The 24357-nt window shown below is 36.1% G+C and overlaps 2 protein-coding genes across 3 annotated transcripts; both read right to left on the bottom strand.

Moving 5' to 3' along the window:
• Positions 1-884: 884 nt before the first annotated feature.
• Positions 885-13054, bottom strand: LOC111564005 (uncharacterized). 2 transcript variants are annotated; one of them, XM_055008092.1, is made up of 15 exons: positions 12351-13052; positions 10952-11101; positions 9821-9946; positions 9564-9727; positions 8262-8346; positions 8070-8162; positions 6810-6869; positions 6505-6531; positions 5892-5921; positions 5703-5789; positions 5105-5170; positions 4121-4198; positions 3827-3880; positions 3657-3722; positions 885-2482 (listed from the first exon to the last, which is right to left on the bottom strand). In XM_055008092.1, the coding sequence occupies exons 1-15, from the start codon at positions 12400-12402 to the stop codon at positions 2397-2399; spliced, it is 1224 nt and encodes a 407-aa protein (XP_054864067.1). In that variant the 5' UTR covers positions 12403-13052; the 3' UTR covers positions 885-2396. The 2 variants fall into 2 exon arrangements, with proteins under 2 accessions (XP_054864067.1, XP_054864068.1); XM_055008093.1 differs by lacking the exons at positions 3657-3722; positions 3827-3880 and having other exon boundaries at positions 12351-13054.
• A 2486-nt stretch (positions 13055-15540) lies between these two features.
• On the bottom strand, positions 15541-23684 carry LOC111564007 (PI-PLC X domain-containing protein 1-like). The gene is made up of 7 exons (XM_023263329.3): positions 23476-23684; positions 23196-23332; positions 22101-22226; positions 21104-21259; positions 20500-20612; positions 18724-18794; positions 15541-17430 (listed from the first exon to the last, which is right to left on the bottom strand). The coding sequence occupies exons 1-7, from the start codon at positions 23576-23578 to the stop codon at positions 17123-17125; spliced, it is 1014 nt and encodes a 337-aa protein (XP_023119097.2). The 5' UTR covers positions 23579-23684; the 3' UTR covers positions 15541-17122.
• Between the last annotated feature and the right edge of the window lie 673 nt (positions 23685-24357).

Raw genomic sequence — 24357 nt, 5'->3', positions numbered from 1 at the left:
AGCCACAAACCTATGGTAATAAATGGCTCAGGGATTGCTAGTTGATAGATTTGCGACGCTAGTGACTACCTTAGAAATGCCCATCAAAAGAGCAGGAATTCTAGTTACCAGTCCAAAGACGCGAATGACTAGCCAGGAAATAATGTTGACTAGCCTAGAGATGCTAGTCACCAGCGCAAAGATGCTAGTGACTCACCAAGAAATGCTGATGGATAGCCAAGGAATGCTAGTCACTAGCGGAAGGTGCTAGTGACCACTTAGGAATGCTAACCAGTAGCATAGGGTTGCTAGTTGCATTTTTTCAGTGGTTTTAATAGATTTTGAAAAACAGCAGGGCTCCAAAATTTGGAGCTGCAATAAATTAAATTACTGTAAACTCAATGAGACGCAGGTTTTCTCAGTTTTTAAGGCACAGTGGTTTATTCTGTGTCTTATCAAAAACAGCACAAATAAGCAAATAACAGCTCAAATATCCAGTTGTTCTGATTTTACTGCACCATAATTATCTGTAAGCAGCTAGTTTTCAATGTAAGCAAAAGCCTGCAGGTGAGAGAAGGGGATAATATGATGGTGATGTGACAATGAACCACAGTCACCTCACCTGCAGTTATTGTGTCACTTTTGTGCTGTTTTAACAATCACACGCTGTTTGAAACTAAATCTGACACCACCAGAGGGCTGGACATGAACTCAAGGTGGAAATATTTAGTTCATGACGTTTAGGTGTTCAGATGGGTCCAATTTAAACAGACAAAGGCACTTTAGTGTCTTGGCTTTCTGTGTTTACTGCATTAACTGTGCACTAACACTGTCAGCATGGTTAAATGTGGTGAAAATATATACAATATGAAACATACAAATACAAAAACAAATAGAAAATTCAGTTGTTTTTTTTTTTTTTTTTACAAGTTAATGTAACTTGGAAAAAAAACTATTAAAAGCAAACACGACACAGACTGTGCGTGAAGATGGAAGACATAACAGCTTAAAAAATAAATACGGAACTTTTCATTGCCAAAAACAAAATGTTCATCAGTTTTAAATCTTTGTATTACCATCACATTTTTCATTATTACATTTTTTTCCTTCATGTTAACGTTCTGATGAAGCATATTTGAAACTACACTGCACATGATTAAAAGGATTTAAACGCATTTTACAATTTAATAATTGTGTTTTCCATCTTTACACATCGTCAATGCATTGAAACATAAATAACACAAGCTGGTGCGCCCTCTGCTGGATAAATGATACATTCATGTGCAAGCAGCTGCTACAGCATGCAGAACATAAACATGCATGAAATTGCATAAATAAAAATTCTTTAAGAATTGACACTGACCAAACACCTTTACACGCCATTCATTGTGCATATATTCTTAAATTTGTATGTTACGATCCTTGTGTTCTTCAGTTTGTCTCATTTATATTGTATAAACAGTGTATATATCTTGTCCTCTTGATATTTCTGTCACTGCTGCTGTGACGTTGCAAATTTCCCTTTGTGAGACCAGTAAAGAATATTCTATTATATTCTACATGTGTTTTTTGGGGGGGGTGTTTTAGCAGCAGTTACTACCTGAGATGAGCTTGAACACTGAGCACTGAGGTTGGCACTGTGCTGCTGAGGAAACAAGTACAACAGTGGTCTGAAATAAACTTTTTCAGTGCATCACAGAGCACATTTTGGGCTATTAATGTGTTAAAGTAGTCCCTTTTAGTGTAGCTGCTGGTTGCTCAATGACATTTAAAGCTGCTTTAAAGCAAAATAACCCCAAATACTGGTCATTCACAGTGACAAAGTCACCACAGCAGCTGCACCTTAAGCTATTATAGTTCACTTTTTTTGTTTGTTTCAGACTTAAATCTCTAGCACAAAGTATGATGATATACAGAATTCATTGTGAAAGACGTTAAATATCAAAGAAATGAAACAAGGCTGCAAAGCTTCAGTTTTGTTCCGAGGGGAAAACGTGCAGCTTTTGACACAAACTTTGTAACCGTTTAAAAGTAAAAGATAAGTTTTCTGCTGCTGTGTTTTATGGTGTGGAGCTACCCGAGCGTTTAAAATTTAATTTTATGGTAAAAACCTGCAAACTCTATAAAATCCAAAGTTACCTGATGAAATTAAATTTGCAAAATTAAGATCTTGGAGTGTCACTAATCATGGCGATTGAATTTTTAGTCTGAGATGAACACTGTAGCTTTAATAAATATTCAAGTAAAAAGTTGCATACAAAACTGTGTTTTGCAGATTTTACAGCATTAAATTTCTCAGTAAACTGCTCATTTCCCCCACAGTGTACAAAACACAGCAGTTTATCAGCAAAAAAACTCAGAAAAGTCCTTTGGTAACTTGTTTTTTGCCCCTATTTTCCTCAAAACACCTGTTGTCGTCAAACACAAACGGAAATGCTTCGGTTTTGCGCGTCCAGTAGAGGTCTGGTTGTTTCGTCCCCATTTGACTTCTCCGCTGATTCCTCTGTTAAAAGATGAAAGAATTTTCACCACAATGACACAAATTTACTCCTTTCTACTGTGTGTGGAGGCCTGTTGGTGCTAATGAACCAAAACTATGAACTGTTAGCAACCCTGAAGCTGCAAATATGTGAAATCAGGAGTTTTCAAGTGCTGGAATATCTTCCAAACACTAATGTGAGGCTATTTTCAGTGAATTTCTTTAATTTTGAGTCGATGGATCACAGGTGCAGAAGTTCAGTTTAAACTGTCCGTTTTAAGTTAGTTTTGTTAAAAAATGAGATCAATAAATGGGATCGGGAGATCAAATGTTCCCTTTGTATCATTTTGTGCTTCATTTTAGTTTATTTTTTTTTGTGGCTTGTCATATTGTGAAGCGGTTGTGTTGTATACATTAAACTATACAAATGAGAAACAAAATGAGGCACAAAACAACACAAACGATAAAAAAACAACAAAATGAGACAAACTAAACGAAGCAGGTGAGACAAACTTCAGGAAATTCTCTGTCTTGTTTGTGCAGTTATGTCTCATTTGTGTAGTTTTGTGTCTGATTTGTGTTTTGTGTCTCGTTAGTGTAGTCACTAAGTCCCAGTCAGATGTGTTTTTCCACAAGTCTATTTTATCCAAATCTTCCATCATCTGATCTGATAAAACTTCCAGATTTTGTACATCAGCCTTTATACCAAGGAAAAGAAATATTTTATACTCTGAAATTGTCATGTTTTTACATGTATCTTAGCTATAAATGCTAGAAATACGGATATTATTTTATACTTGTGTAGAGGAGATTGTGTAGAATCAGGAAATATCAGAACCAACGATGGGAAACTGTTTGACCTTGATATTATTAAGAATATGACATATTAATGTCTTAATGCAATGATTCATGTTGGAGTAATTCTAATCAGAGTACTGTGTGAAGAGGCTGCAACTACAATTAAATCTGATGCTAGTTCTAATTTATTTCTTCTTGCGATTGTTCAATGTACAAACAAGCAACTAGAATTGTCAGCAAGATAAAGTTGTGCAGTTTTATTTGATGTTTGCTCCCTTTGCTGCCATAAAAACAAACCGAGAAGCAGGGATGTGAATTTGGCGTCACATTTTCTACACATTAAATCAATGTTTGAGCTGCAGAAAAGTGGATAAAGACAGTTTTTAGTGTTTCAGTTCACCAGTTTCTGTGGACGCAGCTATTTTGAGGTCATTTCTGGATGTTTTTTGGTCCTGTGAGTCCGTCACTGTAAAATGATCACACATTCAAAGAGTCAGTGTGAAAAATAACAACAAAACAACATCTCACCAAAAAAAGCAGCTTCTACTCATTTCCTTAAGTTTGTCTCACCTGCTTCGTTGCTCTTCTCTGCAACAGACGTCAAAGCTTCTGAGGTTGTCGTCGCTGTGAAACGATAAAATAATCGTCATAATAATATCTTATATGAAATTCTAAAATTCACATTCCTTCACATCAAATGTTTAATATCCGAGTCACTTTTTTCAGTTATAAAATGCCAGAAAATGGTTTCAAATGCTGCTGGTAATATTCTACAATCTCAATTGTGTTGTGTCTTGTGTGTTTTTTTGTCTCGTTCGTGTGGTTTTGTGTCTTTTTTGTGTGGTTTTGTGTCTCATAACTGACCTGTTTGATCGTTGCTCTCTGGGGCTTCTGATCTGTGGATCAGGGCCTGAGTTTCTTCCTCCTTCTTTGATGAAACCTCTGTCAAATTATGGAAGGATTGAGATTTATTATTACTTTTTAACCCAGTAAAAGGTGAAGTGGCTGCAGGACTCTAGTTGGTCCACCAGGTGTCACTGTTGTAGTGATCAAAACAATCTTGCAGATTCAGTTTTTGCTTTGTCTCGTTTTTTCTTTCTGTTTTTATGTTTGCTTCTCAACTTGTATCTCTTCTAGTTGTTTTGCACCTTGTTTTGTCCTCTTTTTTAAGGTTTTCTGTCTCATCATGTGGTTTTGTGAGTCGTTTGGTGCTGTTTTGTTTGTCTTTTTTGTGTTTTTTTGTTTTTGTCAATTTGTCACGTTTGTGCCTTTTTGTGTTGTTTTCAGTCTCACTTTGCGGTGTCTTCTTTGTCTTGTCATTTTGTGTCTCTTCTTGTGGTTTTTGTGACTCGTTTGTGACATATTGTGTTGTTTTTAGTGTTGTTTAGTTGTTGTGCCTGATTGGTTTGTTGCGGGCTTTATTTGTATTGGGGGTTTTTTGTCTCAGTTGTATTGTTTTATGTCACGTTTGTGTTTCATGCTGTTTTTTGTATTTTTCTGTTGCAATTATGTCACGTGTCTCGTTTTTTGTTTGTTTTTTGTCCATTTTTGTATCTCATTTTGACGTTTTGTGTGGTTTTGTGTTATTTCATAATAAACCAGTCAATATCTATAATTACTTATAATTTTTCATGACCTGTTTCGACTTTTATGATGGAGACAATAAAGGTTTAGTTTGAATTGAACCATTTTTTTAAAATCAGGTGGTAACTTTAATGTAACACAACAATCAAAGATGCATTTACAAGCTTAATTAAACATTTGAAACAAACTAAATAATCCACTTATTGCTTCAAAATGGTTCCAGAAAATTCTATGAGTTGATAAATTATCTTTCATTTTACTCACCAATTTCATCGTTGGGCTTCTTTGATGTTTTGTCCGGATTGGATGTTTCGCTGATGTTGAACACAGCTGTGAAAAGATAAAAAATAAAAACTGTCAAAACCACAACAAATCTGACTCATAAAGGCGTAACGCCAGCGGAAATGGGCGCAGCTTCACTCTTGTAAATTCAAGCAGGGCTTGTATTGCAACACGTTGCACAAGAGGAAGTGACTTTTTGCCCGAAACTGCATCACAAATTGTTGAAAATTTGGCTTCAGGGTGTGAAGTCGCAGCTTATTCTGCTGTTGGTTGTGAAAATATTTCAGTCACCAGTTTCCCTGCTGGTCTCAGCGACGCAAACAAGACACAAACGACAAAATAGACAGAAAGCAACAAAATGAGACACAAAGTGACACAAACGAGACACAAAACAAAAAAACAACACAGAAAACAACAAAACAACACTTGAAACTATACACGAGACACAGAAGGACACAAAACAACAAAACTAGACATCAAATAACACAAATGCGACATGAAACAATATAAAACAAGACATGAGCGAGACACAAAACAACACAAAAAGACACCAAACCATAAAAGCAAAGACTTTACTGACCAGTTTCCCTGATGGTGTTGAGGAGCACAGAGGATTTCTGGGGGGTCTGATCCAATGTTTCTTCAACAGATACAGCTGGTACTGTTGCTAAAGACACATCAGAAACACAACAGACTTGTCAAGTTTAGTGGTTTTCAATCACGTTGTCACACTGTTTTACTGTTTTTCATTACGTCACATTTTACTCACCGACTCCGTTCCTTGAAAGTCTTCTGTTTTCTGTTGAACGATATAAGAACCATCAGCAGCAGCAATATTCACATTCAAAGCTATTAAAAATCAGAGCCAAAATCTGCAGTTCCTCAAACGTCCACTTGAGGCTCCAACACATTAAATCAATCCTCAGAGTTCTACGTTAAAATGTCCAACTTTACCGCAGAAATAAACAGTTTACAGCCTGGAACAATAAACTGCTTTGGTCTCCATGACTACAGATGATTTCACTGTTCATGAACACTAAACAGGAAGTTAGTTTTTATACAACCCAAGTCGTTAAAATTGTATTTAATCCCCTGAACACCAAAATTTCAGACGGAGAGTTTGAAAGGTTGAACTTTAAAAAACAAATCTTGTGTCAGGATCTCTATTTGTTCTGTCTCGAACATCTTGTGTGATGAATCAAACCCAAGCTTAAATTTGTGATATTTCAACAAAAGCGTGTCCCATTTAATAATCTGCCAAAAACTTCTACTTTGCTTGAACCAGATTCTGTAAAAAACTAAAAATTCTCAGCTTCTTGGAGCAACTGTGAATCCATGAGTGACTCAGCTGTACAGTGTTGAAAGAAAACGAATAAACTCACTTTTGCCTGTCCTTTTGTCATCTTTTCCTGTAATAAAGATGAAGAAATGTGTCATTAATAGTCTGTTAAACAGGTTGTGAATAAAAACATTCTGACACTGTTTTCATATTTACACTTTCAACAACCAGAAGCTGCTTGTCGGAGCTGCTTGTTTGTGTAGTTTTGTCGCTTTTTGCATTGTTTTGTGTCTCATTTGTGTAGTTTTGTGTCTCACTTGTGTAGTTTTAGGTCTCATTTGTGTAGGTTTGTGTCTTGTTTGTGTGGTTTTGTGTCTCTTTTGCATAGCTTTGTGTCTTGTAACTGACCTGTTTGATGGTTGCTCTCTGGGGTTTCTGATCTGTGGATCTTCATTGGACAAAATGCTCCTTTCAAAACAAGAAAAACATTAATTATTTCAAGGAACTTTTACCTTGAAATAAGTGAAAAATCTTCCAATAGAACAAGTGAAAAATGTCTTGGTAAGATTTCTTGAAATAAAATATGATATTTAGAACATTGAGATCTTAACATTAGCTGGGAAAACTTATTTTAAGCGATATTTTACCAGGGTTGTCAAGCTTAGGTGTCTTAAAATAAGCCAGACATGCTAAAAAAATTGTACTTTTTCACTCAAAAATTGATTTTTGCTTTCCTGTAACCTCCTAATTTGAGATGTATTAAATTTATTTTGAGTTTTCTTGTAAAATACAACTCAAAACAAGATAATACCAAGATTGTCTGACTTAACAAGATATTTAAGATGCGATGTCTTAAAACAAGTCCCTCCATCTTGCTGAAATGTCTCTTGTTAAGTGAATTTATCTTAAATCGAGTGGGATGAGACATTTAGACTAAAAATAAGACAAATATACTTGGTAAGATTTTGAGTTTTTGCAGTGTGGAACTTCTTTGTAGTTTTGTAGCTTTTTGTGTAGTTTTGTGTCTCATTTGTGCTGTTTCGTGTTGTTCGTGTAGTTTTGTGTCTTGCTTGTGTTGTTTTGTATCTCGCTTGTGTCGACTTGTGTCTCATGTTATTTTTCGTCTCGTTTTGTATCATCTTGTGCTACGTTTTGTCGTTTTGTGTCCTGTTTTCTATTAAGTTAGTAACTCGTGTCTTTAGCTCTTTTCAGACTGAGGACTCGTAACATTTCTTGCTTCAGACTAAAACTAAACTAACAGCAGTATCAAACTCGAGAAATAACAACTGGAAGCGACAAATGAACAAAAGACAAATAAATACTTCCAAAAATTTCTAGTGATGTCAAAAATCAAAACAAAATCCTAAAATGTACACATTAGCTGATTTTCTATGACAGTCAACTGAATATCTTTGACAAAACACGCTGGAATTTTAGTGATTTACTCTGCAGCTGTTGGTTGCAGCTCCAGAGCATCTCAGTTTATTTGCCTAAAGATGCAAACTCTGTTTAATCTCCTGCTGCAGGCTGTTTGGTGTATTTTTGCATTTCAGCTGCTGGAACTGAATTAAGTGAACAAACAGACGTGCTCATTTGGAGAAAGGAGGGTAGATAATGTACAGAAATATATTTGTAACAGTGATGCACCAATCTTTAGAGGATTCTTACCTTTCTTGAATATGCGTTTGCGATATATGAAAATCCCACCACTTAAGCAGAGCAGACTGCTGATTACAAAAATGATGATCAACGTCCTAATACCTACAAAAAAAATAAAGCATAAATGACCAACACTGTAACACGGACGCTGCATTCCAGACTGCAGTCATTGTGTAGTTAAACAGATATCTGACGACTTACTTGATAAGACAGGGTTCTCAAACTCTTCACTTGTTTCAGAGCTGATGGGATTTGTCATCTCACAGCTGAACCAGTTAGGGTCCTCCTAGAAATCCAGGAACACCAGCGTTAGCTTCAAGGTCATAAACTAAATATGATTTAAAAAGACTGCATGGTGCCTTTGTACAGATGTCTAAAAGCCAAGTGGAGCACAAATGTTAAGCACATTTGCAGAAAAAATGAAAAAACAAAAGCATATTAACTCTCTGAACCCCAAAACCTGCTGGCGAGTTTGAAAAGCACGTTTAACCGTCGTGTCGTCCTGTGGGTCGAAATTGACCCGTTTTAAAGTTTGAAAATGTGGGGAAAAAATATATTTTCACAGTGAAACTTCTGATGTCCATATTTTCAACATCTTTTGGGAAATCGTTGAACATTTTTTGGTGGAAAAAAAGAAATGTTAAAAATTTTTCTTAAGAACATTCACAGAAAAATCAACCAAAATCCAGCAAATTTCGCTGGATTTTGGTATATTATTATGTGAATGTTCTTAAGAGAATATTAGAAGTTTTACTGATATATATGTAATCACTTTATATATTTTTAGAATTTTTCTGGAAGATCTTTACTCATTTTTTGAAAATATTTGCCAGAATTTTCTTGCCAAATTTGGAGGATTTTTTTTTTTTAAATAAAACTTTTAAGGGAAACTTTTAAGGAATTATTGGAATTTTCTTCCTGAAGGTTTTGCAAATTTTCTGAAATTTGTGGAATTTTTTTGCTGAATTTTTGGATTTTTTTCAGACAAGGAAACAATATTTTTGCTGCCCGTAAATGAAGACAACAGCAGGGTTAAATTATTGGACTTTCAGCTTTCAGATGGTCCTTGAACTCATCATTCCATGTCTCATTTAAACATTTTGTCAAAAATAATTAGTTCTCACTAGATTCTGTGAAAAACTAAATATTCTGCACTTCTTGTAGCAAATGTGAGGCTATTAGTGACTCAGCTGAGACCAACAGACACGTGACAAAAATTCTGTGACGTTTTCGCTGAATTGCAGGTAGTGTGATTTGTTGTTTTCACCCTGTTAAATATGTTTATTTACACTTAAATATATTGGTTATGGCTTCAGACTTTCTTGTGTGTCCTATTTATGTCAAATCTGAGGTGAAATACTGATGAGTGACTCAAAAATTTTTGTAATTTCCTGTATTTGACAGAGGTAGAGTCGGGTATTAGTGTAGAAATTTACACAAAGACTGGACGCTAAAGGTGAGTTTTTATGTTTGATCTTTTTCACATTTTTCTCCTGTTTGTACCTTCGTGATGCCGACCTGTTGACTTTCAAAATAGTTACGCATGTCATGTGTATGCCAGGAGTAGGTGACCGGTTCAGCGTTGGTGGTGTCGCCATCGCAGGTCAGAGTGCAGTAACCATCTCCAAAGCTGCACAACTGGGAGACGGTCGGTTTGGGGACGGCAGCTGACGGGAAATAAGCAACAAACACCAATTAGAATTCAGTGAAAATGTAGTAAAAAAAAATTTTTTTAAATCAGATGAAACTCCTCCACTTACAGATAACCCGGATTTCAGTCTTGTTGGCGACTTTGTTGTTGATTTCCGCCGTGTAGATGCCGCTGTGGTCCCGAGTCAATCGTGAGATGGTCAGAGCTCCAGTCAATGTGTCCAGAACCGTACAGCCTGGAGGTGTTTTAAATACATTTTATATATTATTAGTGAGTAAATTGATATATTCAGGCATCATCTGCTCAATTTAAGGGTTTTTTCAGATGTAGAAATTAGGGCCCGACCGATTTACCAGTCAGCTGATTGTAGCCCTTTTCAGAGTAATCATCATCGGCCGGAGTTTTGCAGATTAAACGCCGATATATTCTTAATTTCTCATAGAACAGTAAATGCTGTTTGGTGACGTACAGGAGTAAGTGCAGAAATAACATAATTGTAGGGCTGAAACGATTCCTTGAGTTATTCGAGTAATTCGATTACTAAAATTCCTTGACTCAAAATTCTCTGAATCGAGGCTTCGTTTAATCAAAAACATGCGAGACTCCAGGTCATGAAATGTCGGACCGCGGTCCCAGGCCAGACCCAGACTTCATTCGATACAAACCGGGTCCTTAAATTTGACGGGACGCTTTTATTTTAACCAGCACAGCTTTTCTATTGTTTACAGGTCTAAACGGTTGTCTAAACTAGCCGCCAGTGAACTAAAACAAGGACAGATTCAGCTACTGCGCAGCATATTTCTTGCCTCAAATGCTTTCAGAAACACTTTTCCCTGAAGTGTTTTTGAAATAAAAGAGAAAGTTTGTGGTCAAGCTGCTATGTTTATCTGATGCATCTGCTGGACTGTCAAGCTGACAGCTCGGTCACATGACCACGTAGCGGCCTGCTGTTGCTCAGCGCTGTCATGTGACAATGTTGTGGCCCGCTAGTGACCGCGTTTACATGTGGGAAAAACGCATCGAGGAATTCAGGCACTGTGCCGGAATTCCGGCATGTAGCGCCGGCGTTTGGCTCGAAAAAAAAAACAACAAAAAAAAAACAGATAGGACTGCATTGCCAATCCAGTTCATCTACAAATGGAATGAGGGGAACGCAGCTTTTTGCTCTCAATCAAACTAATACTATAAAATACTATATACTGTAAAAGTCAATTTTCTGTTAAATCTCAAGTAAATTTACCGTTGAAATGTCGGTAGGCAGCAGGTTCTCCTCCATACCACTCCACGGCAATGTCTTCGTTGTGTTTCCACGTTATGGCGGTGATGAGATCAGCCGCAGAGCCGCTGGGGATGACGACTTCGCCTCCAGTTCTGCTGTAGATGACTGACACTAACAACAACATCAACACATTTAATTATTTAAATTACCAGATTTTACATTTTAAAGTCTGTTCAGTGTTTTCAATCATCAAAATGTTCTGTCCAGATGTAGTTTTTCAATCTAACTGTTTATATATGTAATTAAACTCTTTAGAATTTATGTCACAAGTGTATAAATAAATGTGAGGCTTTCATACAGATACAACTACTCAAACAATAAATTAAATCGTCTTTTTTTACAGAATAAAGTGAAATATTCTCAGCACAAAATGGAAATATTCACTATTTCATTGGGTTCTATATAACTTAATTGATCACAATTATTTTATTACATTAACATTAATATTATTATTATGTTAAGTTGTTTTTCTTTGTTGTTTTTTTATTTTTTTAATCTGACAAGATTCTAAAAGACTAAATTAGGAAACAGGAAATTATCACATTCACATTTTTGTCATTGAAAAAAACAGTAACTTAAATGATGAATGAGTGAATGTTAAAGTTAATCTCTTATTCACATTACTGATCCTATAATCAGATAGATTTTTTTCAATAGAAAAACTACATTAATCAGATCCTAAAGTGCAAATATTCAACATATCTTTTGAATTTACATCATTTAATGAATACATAATTTAAATTTGCACCACATATTATAATACTCACACTTCCTCCATGCTTCAATGTATAGTCTCGTCCTTTAAACGTAGTTTAGGACATTTATTTTAGATTTTATTAAGCTCATTTTGCATAGTTTCTTTCATCAAATCGCTCCCATTAACAGCAAGGCTGACATCTATCTTCTTCAAATGATTTTAGTTTTCAGAGTATATTGAAAAAGTTGTATTATTATTGTCTGAAGCCCAAATGAACATATTCAGATGTCTTTAATCAGCTTTGAAATAGTAAATAAATGAAGAAACAAGCAAATATTCACTTCTTACCAACTTTAAGAAGAGATTTTGTGGTGTTTTTGCCTTTAAAACGACTTAAACTATTCATTAGCTCATAAAATAACAGTCAGTTTAGATCTCTGTGAAGTCAATCTGCTCACACACTTTTATTATGATTTATAAACATTTTTACAGGCTTTTTAAGAAATGACCAACTTTCACTGTGAAAGTTTTTCTATCGGAATGCGGGCTGAAAACTTAAATACAACATTAACCATCAAAAATACACACTTTTACACAGCTAAATAGTTCTACACTAAACTTTAAACACGGTGAAGTAAGGAAGTAAGTAGGCCCAGAACTTACCAGCGTCCGAGAAAATCCAACAGAGGAGGAGAATCCAAGCGACTAGCCACATGTTTCCTTTTATAGTGATTAAAAACAAAAGTGGGAACAAAGACAAGTCGACGAAACGACTCTACTGGCTAAAAAGCTGCGAAAAAGCCCCAAAAGAAGTCGCATTTACCTACAAAAGGAGCGAACTGCGCCGAGGACTAAAAACGAAAGTGAAACTGCAGCTGTAACGCAGTTTGTTAAAAAGTGGGGTTTTTTGACTCACAAAACTTCTAAAAGGCAGCACATAGAGTCAAAAGTCATACAAAGTTAAAAAAAAAAAAAAAAAAAAGATAAATAGTGATGTTACGAGATGTTCCGCTGCTTCGAAGCGCGCCGAAGTGTGGTCGTATCACGGAGTCGGAATCTAGGGGAGGAGCCAAAAGCTATGACGTCGAAAGCGTCCCGGTTGTACCACGTGACTGCTTCAGGAAGTGGTTCAGAGTTTTTTTTTTTTTTTTTTTTTTTTTTTTTTCGATTTTATATATTTATTTTCTTTTTAAAAGAATGATTTATGCCGCTTTGAGTCATTGATGTTTCCACTGAGCTGCAGGACTTTTATTTTGTAAATCCTTTTTCCGGTGACCAGCAGGAGGCGCTGCAGTCAAACAACCAGCAGCTGCAGCACAAAGTGACCTTTTGGTTGCGGACGTGACGTGGGGCGTGGCCTGTTTGATGAACCTGCGTGGGTTCATTTTTTTTTTTTTTTTTTTTTTTTTAATTTATTTATTTTTATTTTATAATTTTCATTTCAACAAAGCGTTACATAATTACATTGCATTTCGCTAAACATACATAAAACACAAAGAAGAAAGAAACAACACAGAAATACAATAACATAAATAAATAAAAATAAGAATAAGGGGTCTGCTAGGATGGGGTAATAAATTTGTATTTTTCTCAGATTCTTAATGTTTTTATCAATTTTTTATTCATTTGATTTGATTTTTCAATAGTTTTTAGGTAACTTTGGAAATCTGTAGTTTCAAATACATAAAAGGAGGGTAATTTCTTTAGCCAAATCATCTTATGAATAAAGAATTTTGCTAGAATACAAATCAGATTAATAATATATATTTCATCAACAGAGAAATTCGGGTTGTTAAAGTAAAATAAAATATCTGTTTTTTTGAGTATGATTTCTTTTTTAAGTATTCTTGAGATATATCTTTCTAAATGGAACCAAAAGGAAGTGGAGTGAAAACAATCAACAAATATATGCTCGACAGTTTCTCCTTCACAATCACAGAAAGTACACCGATTACTTATGTCTGGTATAAAAAGATATACATTTGCTTTGACAGGATAGTATCTGTGGATAATCTTATAAAGAAATTCTTTTATTTTATTTGTGAGTATATACCTATGAGGCATTAAAAAGACTGTGTTCCATTGTTTTTTATTCAGACATACTGAGCGATACTTACAAGTTGGAGTTGTGATATACTCTAGACCACTTCTAATAAAATTATTTGAGCATTTTTTATTCAACAAATCCATGCCATTTATGGAAATAGGGCTCTCCAAAGCAGGGAGTGTGGTAATCTGAATGTTACAAGCAAGAATTTTTATATTGTAAGGGATTGATCTGATCACTGTATGAAATTCCTGCCTGGAAACCTCAAAATGGTAAGTGTCTAGGAATGCCTCATAGTTATAAAACTCACCATTATCATTTAAGAGTTGTTTTACAGTGTTTACGTTGTTTGTAAACCAGTTGTTTAAGTACAAAGTCTTATTTCTGAGTGAAATATAAGAGTTGTTCCATAAGATACAATGGTGAGGAGAGTAATTGTGTTTGTGTGGTTCAGAGTTTGTTGGAGCGTTGCGGTCAGTTTAGATAAAGTTTTGAAAGTTTGAATAAGATAAGATAAGATAAAGATAAAGGTCTTTATTTCTCCCCACTCCAGGGGAAATTTACATTGTTACAGCAGCTTATGTAACAGTAGACGTAGTGATAAGAATAAAATAATAATAGAACAATAGTAATAATATTTACAATATATACAAGGGTGAGAGATGAGGATAAAGTGGCTTAACAGAAAAAATTAAAATAAAAATAAAGTTTAAAAGTGCAAAGATGTGCAGTGCAAGAATGTCAGTGTAAATTTTATGGTTTGGGGTGGTAATGATATAGTCCAGTTTATGTTAACACCAGCCAGTGATGCTGATGTTGTAAAGTCTTACAGCAGATGGAATGAAGGACCTGCGATAGCGCTCTTTCTTGCAGGGTGGATGTCTCAGTCTGCTGCTGAAGGAGCTGCTTAAAGACCCCACAGTGTCATGCAGTGGGTGAGAGGGATTGTCCATGATGGATGTGAGCTTTGCCAACATCCTCCTCTCACCCACCTCCTCTATGGAGTCCAGAGAACAGTCCAGGACAGAACCGGCCCTCCTGACCAGTCTGTTTAGTCTCTTTCTGTCCCTTTCAGTGCTCCCTGCTCCCCAGCAGACCACTGCATAGAAAATAGCAGACGCTACCACAGAGTCATAAAATGTCCTGAGCAGAGTCCTGCACACTCCAAAGGACCTCAGTCTCCTCAGCAGGTGGAGACGACTTTGGCCCTTCTTGTACAGAACCTCTGTATTGTGTGTCCAGTCCAGTTTATTATTGAGGTGAACACCCAGGTATTTGTATGTGTCCACCATGTCAATGTCCAAACCCTGGATGTTCACCGGTGCAGTCCGGGGTGTCCTCCTCCTGCTGAAGTCCACGATCATCTCCTTCGTCTTACTGGCGTTGAGCTGCAGATTGAATACTAGAGTTTGGATACCGTTGATATAGTTTGTAGAGTTTAGAGAGAGGGAGAGATAGTGATAACTCCTAATAAGGCAAGCTAAATCTAACATTATAACACGCATTAGGTTTCCTTATCAAGAACTGTATTTTTCACTGCTTATTATTTTATTCAAAGGTGAGTGTATAGTGTGTCAAAAAAAAGGAATCGTTTAAAACCATAAACAGTTGAGAAACTGTTATTTCTGAATAAAAATGATAAAAACTCCCGTCCTGTACGTCACGGTCAAAGTTACACAAACATATTCAGTGTCCTCTGCCTGCTAAAGCCCATGCCATTTTCCGAAAGTGACAGAAAAACATTATTACACAACCTGCCACATGACATGACACTGCCATTTTAGGGAAATTTACACACACAGAATGTATGAAAATATACTTTATTATACACATATGTGATAATTTATGTACAGAAATTATTTGGTCATACATTTTTTTTGTAATTTACAGTCATTCCCAACAACCATAACAGACAAAACTTCAATGCATCAGATATTATGCGGTTCAGATCCAGCTGCCTGTGATTACACACTTGGCCAGTAGGTGGTTTCGTGTGCTCTTGTAGCTTTGAGAAATTAACACTTTCTTTAACCAATTGGCTCAATTGGTTAGAGAAAAAAAAATCTCATCATAACTAGTGTCAAGTAAACATGATAAATATTAATTTAAAAAGAACAAGATGCACAGTTGCTTGGTTATGTGGTCGCCTAGCAACTGAGCCGGAGAGGCCCACACTTCCTCTAAGGCCTCACTTGTATTTTTTATAGTTTGTGGTTTAAATGCGCAATTTATGGTTTTAAAGGATAATTTCACTCTGAAGAAACCTAGAATTTAAAAAGCTTATTCAAGGAGTATTCCACTTTCATGTTGGCCCCAGGAAGTTTGTCTACAGTTCCCAGGACCACACCGATAGGACAGCAGTTCTAGGGCCACACGCTTCTTAAAGGGCCCCAGTGGTTGTGCTTTCAGTAAAAAACGGATTAACGGATTTGGATGAAGTTTTCAGGGAAGGCCAGAAATGACACAAGGACAAACTGATTAGATTTTGGCAGTGATGTGGCTTATAGTCTGGATCCACGGATTTGTTGAAAATTTAGATAGCGGCACAGCATCACTGTAACTTTGACAACAAGTGAACACTATTACTACTTACTGCAAAATAAAACTACAAATATGTCCAGTTGTACATAAAGAAAACACTTTACACCTTCCCTTTAAACAGATAATAAATGGCAATTTGGTTAAACACAGAAAAAACTAATTAAAGTTTATAGAAAAAGCTGCTACAACTGTATTGTTTTTCACTATAAACCATTTAATGAACATTTGTTGCTTCTTATAAAAGTGTGAAGTAGAGAAACTGAGTATGTAATTTAAAAAAAAAAACATAAAAATGTGACAATCCAAAAACAACATGCATGAAATTTCTGTGATGTATGTCCCATTTATGACAATAATTTCACAGTAAACATTTGTAATTACTTAAATGTGTCAGTAAAGAGATGAAAAAACACTCACTGATGATCCCTGAGAAGAAATTCACATGTGAAGGTAAGTTAGGAGGTAAAAAAATAAAGAAATGAAGAGCTATTTGAATCATGAAAAAAGTAGAAAACATGAAAACAAAACAGAAAATTGACATTTCTGAAGTTTTAACAAAATATACTTTATGATATGTAACGCTAAGTTGGTTATTTGTGCAAATATTTGTGCAAAAGTGTCATAAAAAGGCAGCTCTGTCAGCATCTGAAGATATGAAAAATAATATTCAAACTATGTAATATTATACACACACTAGTAATAGTGTAATAATAATAATAATAATAATGTAAAGGAAAAAGCAGGTGATGTGAAAATAAAGAAGTCTGTAAACAGAATAAGACAAAAAAAATAACAATATTTCACTTATTTGACACCTTTTGAAGATAAAAAAAAAAAGCTCCCCAGACTATGTTGGATGTGAGATATCAGGTTGGTTGCTATGGAAACAGCCAGCAGCATCCGAGGAAGATGCCGGCGGCCGAGCGGCGAGTTTGTAGTTGAGGCCGATGACCAGCGAGCAGAAGCGGCTGTCGCCCACGAAGTCGCAGCAAACCACGTTGACTCCGCCCCCCTCCGGTCCCGGATGCTGCTCGCCGGTCCAACGCAGCAGCACGGACAGAGCCTTCATCGTCATCTTCCTCATGTCCTGCAGCGGGTGGAGGAAAACGTACGGAGCGTCTTCAGTCAGATTCAGACCGCAGACGTAGAAACCAGCTGGAAGACAAACAGACAGGTACGTTTCTGGTAGGTTTTCATCTGACTTTACACACATTATTACGTTTTAGATCACAGAAAAAAGACATAAAACATTTCTTAACTCCATGCTGTCTCATTTTTCCTCACTATGGGCTCATTTTTCACTAAATTATAAAGTCCTGTACCTCTATGGCAACAGAACAACCATGAAGAAGGAGAGAAAACTCAGAAATGTTTCATAACAGAAAGAATAAAAATAGATTTTCTTGATTATTTATTACCAGTAATTAAACAAACCTGGAATCGACATGTACAACATTACAAACACTGGGGAAAAAATATGTTGACGCTACAAACATGACATTTTTAATTCGTTCTGTTCTGTGTCAACAAAAACTCTCCAAATTTTTGTCATGTGACTGTACGTCACAGCTGAGTCAGTGATGGCTTCACGGTTGCACCGAGGAGCTCAGAATTTTTTGTTTTTTACAGATTTTGGTTAGAGTAAACTGTCTATTTTAAGCGTTTTTTTGAAATAAAATGATTTTGATTAAATCTCGTGATTTTTTAAACTGAGATTTTCCTTAAAAGCTTCACAAATGCACTGAGGATCGCACAATTTTTATCTTTTTACATATTCTGGTTAAAGACATTGGCTTATTTTTAGTGAATTTTGAAATGAAACATGTAGAATGAAGTAATTTGTATGAAATCTCATGATTTTAAGCTAAGATTTGGTTAATTTTTCCTAATTAAATAGCACACGACTAGTTCAAAGACTGTTGGAAAGTTGAAAATCCAACAACTCTTCGTGTTTTTATAGTTCCTGGCTCTTAAAAGTGGTTTAATTTTGCTGATTATTTTACAAATGCTGCAGTTTTTTTGGTCCAGAGGGTTAAAACATCATCCATCCATCCATTATCTATACACCGCTTAATCCTCACTAGGGTCATGGGGGGGCTGGAGTCTATCCCAGCTGACTCAGGTGAAGGCAGGGGACACCCTAGACAGGTCACCAGTCTGTCGCAGGGCTACATACAAAGACAAACAAGCACTCTCACATTCACACCTACGGGCAATTTAGAATAATCAATTAACCTCAGCATATTTTTGGACTGTGGGAGGAAGCCGGAGTACCCGGAGAAAACCCACGCATGCACAGGGAGAACATGCAAACTCCATGCAGAAAGATCCCGGGAAAGCCGGGACGCGAACCAGGGACCGTTAAAACATCATCGTAATTTAATCCAATATCTGCATAATGAGCAATATTATGACTAATACTCTGATGCTGAAGTTTAGAACGTGTACCTGGTCTTCCTCGGCTCTTCTGCTCCTCCAGATAAGCGATCACTTTCTCAGGATCTGAGCTGTCAGCGTACCTGGAGACAGAGGACATGAGGACAGTCAGTCGACAGCAAACATGTTGACTGAGAAAACTGGAGTGACGCCTGATTATTAATTATTATCATTATCAACAACATAGTGAGACATTTAGACAAGCCAAAAATATGCTCCAAACGTGACTGAAACTGGTAAATCATCCAAAGTTGTATCGCTTATAATTGATTTGACACCAGCCCCAAACATCTAAAACTTTAAATCTTTCAGTACTTTGACAGAAAGTAGAATTTTGGGTGAAATAAAATTTCAAAATGGTGCCTTGTTCTTTAGAAAGTTCCTTTTGGGTGGAATAAATCTTTAAATCCAAAATTTGTGTGCTAGAAATTACTATTTTAGTAAAAAAAAAAAAAAAAATTCAAAACTGTAAATATTTGGTCACAAAGTATTATTTTGGGTGGAATAAACCTTTAAAACCATAACATGTTAGATAGATAGTTCTATTTGGATGAAATAAACTTTTAAAACTATAAGCACTTGTATAGAAAGTCATACTTTGTGTGACATGGACCTTTGAAACTATAAGTACTTGGTCAGAAAGTTGTATTTTGGGTGGAATAAGCCTTTAAAACTGACAGTACTTGGATTGAAAGTAGCATTTTGTGTGAAATAGACCTTTAAAACATAAGTATTTGAACAGAAAGTAGTATTTTGGGTGGAATAACCTTTTAAAACCAAAACTCTGTAGTTAGAAAGTTAAATTTGAGTGTAATAAACCTTTAAAATTGTAAGTATTTGCTCAGAAAGTAGAATTTTGGGTAGAACAAGTCTTTAAAACCAAAACTTGTTAGTTAAAAAGTTCCATTTGAGTGGAACAATTTGTACACAATGTCGTATTTTGGGTGTAATAAGCCCTTAAAACCGTAAGTACCTGGACATAAAGTAGCATTTTGGGTGGAATCAACTTTTAAAACTGAAAGTACTTGTATAGAAAGTCGTACTTTGTGTGAAATGGACCTTTAAAATATAAGCACTTGAACAGAAAGTAGTATTTTGGGCGGAATAACCCTTTAAAACCATACCTTTGTAGTTAGAAAGTTAAACTTGAGTGGAATAAACCTTTAAAACACGAAGCATTTGTACACAAAGTTGTATTTTGGGTGGAATAAGCCTTTAAAACCAGAACTTGTTCGTCACAAAGTTCTGTTTGAGTGGAATACACCATTAAATCTTAAAGAACCTGGACAGAAAGTAGAATTCTAAGTGGAAACAAAATCCAGTAAAACCAGAGCTCCTTTGTAAGATACTACTATTTTGGATGCAATAACACTTTAAAATCATCAGTACTTGGTTAGAAAGTAGTATTTTGGGGAGAATAACCCTTCAAAACAAAAACTTTGTAGTTAGAAAGTTCAATTTTAGTGGAATAAACCTTTAAAACAAGAACAATTTGCACACAGAGTCCTATTTTGGGTGGAATAAACTATTAAAACTATAAGTGCTTTGACAGAAACTAGTATTTTTTTGTTGAATAAACCTTTAAAACCACAACTTATTAGTTAGAAAACACTAAATGAGTAAAACAAACCATTAAAACTAGAAGTACTTGTGCAGAAAATAGTGTTTTGGGCGGAATAAAAGCAGATTTTTTTAGTTCTGGTGCAATAAACTTTTAAAATTCTAAATTGTGCACTTCATTTAATTCAGTAGGATGCGCTGTTGCAACAAACATCTGTTTTTTTTTACCAGTAAGGTATCCCATCCCACAGCTTAGGATGCTGCGGCGCCACCTGCTGGTCGTCGTAAGAAACAACAAGCTGCTGACTTCTGGACCAACAGGAGTGCAGAGTGGGAGTCTCCTGCACAGATAATCACACAGAAATACATTTTCACTCATTTTCACCACCAACAAATGTAGAAATTGTTGCAGAAAAGGCACAAACAGGAACAAATTGGTACATAAAAATTCACCAGAATGCAGAAAATGTCGTATTTGATGCTCAAAACTTGCTATAAAACAATCAAACCTCTGATTAATGTGACAACACAGCAATCAAATACACAAAAAGTACCAATATTTGGATTATCAGTTTAAACAACTAAATTAAAATGTGGAAAACAAACATTAAAGCTTAATAAAATGTGACAGAAAATTAGAAATAAAACACTTTCAAGAAGATTCAGTAGAAAATCTGAGCATGAATGCACCATAATTATATATCCTTCGATTTTAGAGCCCAAAGTGATGCCTTCAAGTGTCTAAATTTACAATCTAAAGCAGAAAACCGCAGCAAATCCAGCATCAGAGAGGCTGCAGCGAGTGAATGTTTTGATAATAACCCGTTCCTACCTGCGAGGAGCACAGCTTCCGTCCGAACAGCGAGAAGATGAACTCCACCAGATCTGCGTGATCTTCGTCGGTCAGAGATTCGAAATGTGAGCAGGAGACAATGACGACCTCTTTAGGATGAGCGTCGAGCCAGACGGAGAGTTCATCCAGAGCCTCCTGCACATAAACACCGTTAATAAACCAATAAAAAAACAGCACAATTGTTCTGTGAGACTCAGAGGGAGGAAGAGGATGGACGTTTGCAGAGAAGAGCTGAAGCTAAATCCATTTTTGATTCCACTTTTATGTTAAATTACAGCGAACTTTGAGTGGAATCTCTGAGCTACAAGACCAGGTTTGTTCTGAACCCTCGTGTCGTCCTGCGGGTCAAAATTGACTAGTATTAAAGTTTGAAAATGTGGGGAAAAAAAATATTTTCACAGTGAAATTACTGATATTTGTTGTTTTGTATCATTTGTCTGATTTTTGTCATTTTGTGTCTCATTTTTTTAGTCTTTTTTTGTCTGACTGTTGTTATTTTGATCATAAAGTAAAATACTATATCATTCAATTCCAGATACCGGTGACGAAATGTTTTGTGCCCTTTTGTAGATGAACTGTGATCTGTAAGTTGTAATGTGTAAATGATAAACTGAGGCACAATATTGTTGAAATTTCACTGATTTTTCTGTAGAAATTTCAAGCTCATAATGTTTTCTGAAAAGATAGTTCATTAAATGTCAATTTTTTGCACTAAAATAAAGGGAAAAATTTGGAGTTGTCGTTAATCGGTCTTTATGCTGTGATTTTACTGGTTACTTGAGATCAAATTGGACTGAATGCAGCCCCTGAACTAAAATTAGTTTGACACCCCTGCTCTAGACCTTAAATTTCTATTTATAGAGCACATTTTAAAAAAGTGCATACTAAAAGGAGGAATTATTTTGAAAAATTGAGCAAGGAAAGCAAGAAAGAACGCAGGATAAAAACCTGTGATGTTGTTTAATTAATCCCAAACCTTGACAGTGATCAGTGTGTAGATTCCGTGTGCAAAGAACAATTTTCTGCCTCCCTTCGGCTTCCTGGCTATCCGCAGGTCGAAGAAACGAATCCCAAGATCGCACTGATGACTGAGGATGGACTGCTACACGGACGGGAAGAATTACAGATGAAACGTAGAAATCCAGCAGTCTTATACAAAGATAACATCAGAAATAACTTTAAAATGATTTATTATTTAATTAGTTAGCTGAACAACATCAGAAATCTGCAAATATTGTGATAACTGACTTCTCATTTAACTAGTTCTCAGTTAATATCGCTATTTTAGGTGATTGAATGGAAATATTTGCTGTTTTTGTAGCTTTCAACTGTCTATTTTGGTGTTTTATTGTATATTTGTGGACATATTGATAAAATAACATCATACAAATAAACAGTTAAAGGCAGAAATATCCCCAAAATGTCTGTATTTTTGGTGAGAGAGCAACTAAAGTGAAAGAAACACATGCTGCACTTTTTCACATCATAACCAAGCAAACAGATATTATATACAAACTGCAAATAGGTAAAAATATAAGCTGATGAAAAGATTATTAGATGAAGAAAATGACGTAGTTTGATGATTGTGTTTTTAACAACTGTTTCCAGCTTCCTAACTGTCAATTGTGATTATTTTGCCGCTTATCTTAGGTCATGTTCGAGTATAGAGTAATTTTATATAGCACAGCATATCAAGAAAAATAATTAACCACCATTTTGACAATCTTTTCTAATCTTCATACGAAATCAGTGAAAAATGCCAAATATTTTCTGATTTTAAGCCTCTCAAGGGAGATGAATTGCTCCTTTTCTTTGTCACATGTTGCTGGAAACTGGATATTTTAAGGATTTTGTACAAAATTACACATTTGAAGTGGCCACAGTCGGATTTCAGACACAAGATGTTTAAAGCATTATTTAAAAACGAGATCAGAAGATAGAAAATACCCACTAAAAGCATCTTTACTATAATATAGTATAGTGTATTGTACTGAATCAGTAGAATTAATGCACAGAAGGAGGCTCAGGTTAATGGTGAGGCAGGTGACCATTAAAAGCCCCACATCTGTACCTGGGTGGTGGCCCAGCGGTTCACACAGCGCCTGGTACAGCAGGGGAAGAACCGGTCTGTGAGTCTGAGGAGGCCGGGCTCTGATCCGAGCACCGGGGAGGAAACGTCCAGGCAGAAGGACATGCTGTCGTGGCTCCCTGCGGGGACACACAGTCATTTTGCACTTTAAAATATTTATTTAGGCTATATGTGGATGTGTTATTTCTATATTTGTAATGTTTGTATACAGTTTTGTTGTTAAAAAGTTGCTCCGGACTAGCGGAACTAGCTTCAGTGCTACCGGGCAGAGCCAGGTTCCACAGCGGGACGTCCAGCAGCTCCTCCGGCAGACGAGACATCCAGTCCGTGTTCCCTCCGAGCTGCAGCCGCTGTTTATCCTCCATATCCTTCACCTGAAACACTCTTCTCTCTCTTTGTTTATTCTTAAAATCTCATCTTGAAGCTGCTTTTGCTGAAGACCGTTTGTTTACAAGCTCTTCCGGGTTTGAAACGTCACCACTTCGCGCTGCTTTTCAAAATAAAAGCAGTGTACACAACTAACCAGCAGAATATAAATAAAGTTAAATATTTGAGGGCTCATTAAATTACAGTGTACAGTCTTATTTCCAGCGTAGCTTTTGTTTGGCAGGATCTATGTATATTTAAAATATATTGATTCAAAAGCTTTTTTTTTTTTTTTTTAAGTTATTTTTTTGGCCTTTTTGTGGGCTTTATTAGATAGACGCAGTGAGAGAGAGACAGGAAACAAGGGAGAAGAGTCGGGGGGGAAGACATGCAGCAAAGGGCCGCGAGCGGGAATCGAACCCGGGCCAGCTGCGTCGGGGACCAGCCCCTGTATATGGGTCACCTGCTCAACGCGTTGAGCTATACGGGCACCCTCAAAAGCATTTTTTGATAATTAATTGCAGCTGGCAGTTACTATGGTATCATAATACAGAGTTAGCCAAAATAATGTATACACACATCAGGAAAAGAAAAACTTGCACAAATATTTCAATACCAAATTTATTCAGACATCACGAGATTAGTCTTCTCTTCACAGCTGAAACTGAGACTTCATACTACGACCACTATTAAGCTGTGTCTGAAGCTGTTGTCCTGTGAGCGACTGGTCATGCAAACTGTTGACTCTCAGAAACTTGTCTTCTGATTCTGATGTGGC

The sequence above is a fragment of the Amphiprion ocellaris genome, chromosome 24, assembly GCF_022539595.1.
Source record: "Amphiprion ocellaris isolate individual 3 ecotype Okinawa chromosome 24, ASM2253959v1, whole genome shotgun sequence".
NCBI classification, from domain to species: domain Eukaryota; kingdom Metazoa; phylum Chordata; class Actinopteri; family Pomacentridae; genus Amphiprion; species Amphiprion ocellaris.
Note: the sequence above shows the minus strand (reverse complement) of the source record. Positions and strands in the feature narration are given on the sequence as shown.

Coding starts and splice junctions, on each gene's coding strand:
- LOC111564005 (XM_055008092.1), bottom strand. CDS start 12,402: ATGTGGCTAGTCGCTTGGATTCTCCTCCTCTGTTGGATTTTCTCGGAC. Junction 8,163..8,261: donor TGAGAACCCTGTCTTATCAA/GTAAGTCGTCAG, acceptor TTTTTTTTGTAG/GTATTAGGACGTTGATCATC. Junction 5,171..5,702: donor CAACACCATCAGGGAAACTG/GTCAGTAAAGTC, acceptor ATCTTTTCACAG/CTGTGTTCAACATCAGCGAA.
- LOC111564007 (XM_023263329.3), bottom strand. CDS start 23,578: ATGGAGGATAAACAGCGGCTGCAGCTCGGAGGGAACACGGACTGGATG. Junction 23,333..23,475: donor GTGGAACCTGGCTCTGCCCG/GTAGCACTGAAG, acceptor GTGTCCCCGCAG/GGAGCCACGACAGCATGTCC. Junction 18,795..20,499: donor TGGGATGGGATACCTTACTG/GTAAAAAAAAAC, acceptor CTCTGTCTCCAG/GTACGCTGACAGCTCAGATC.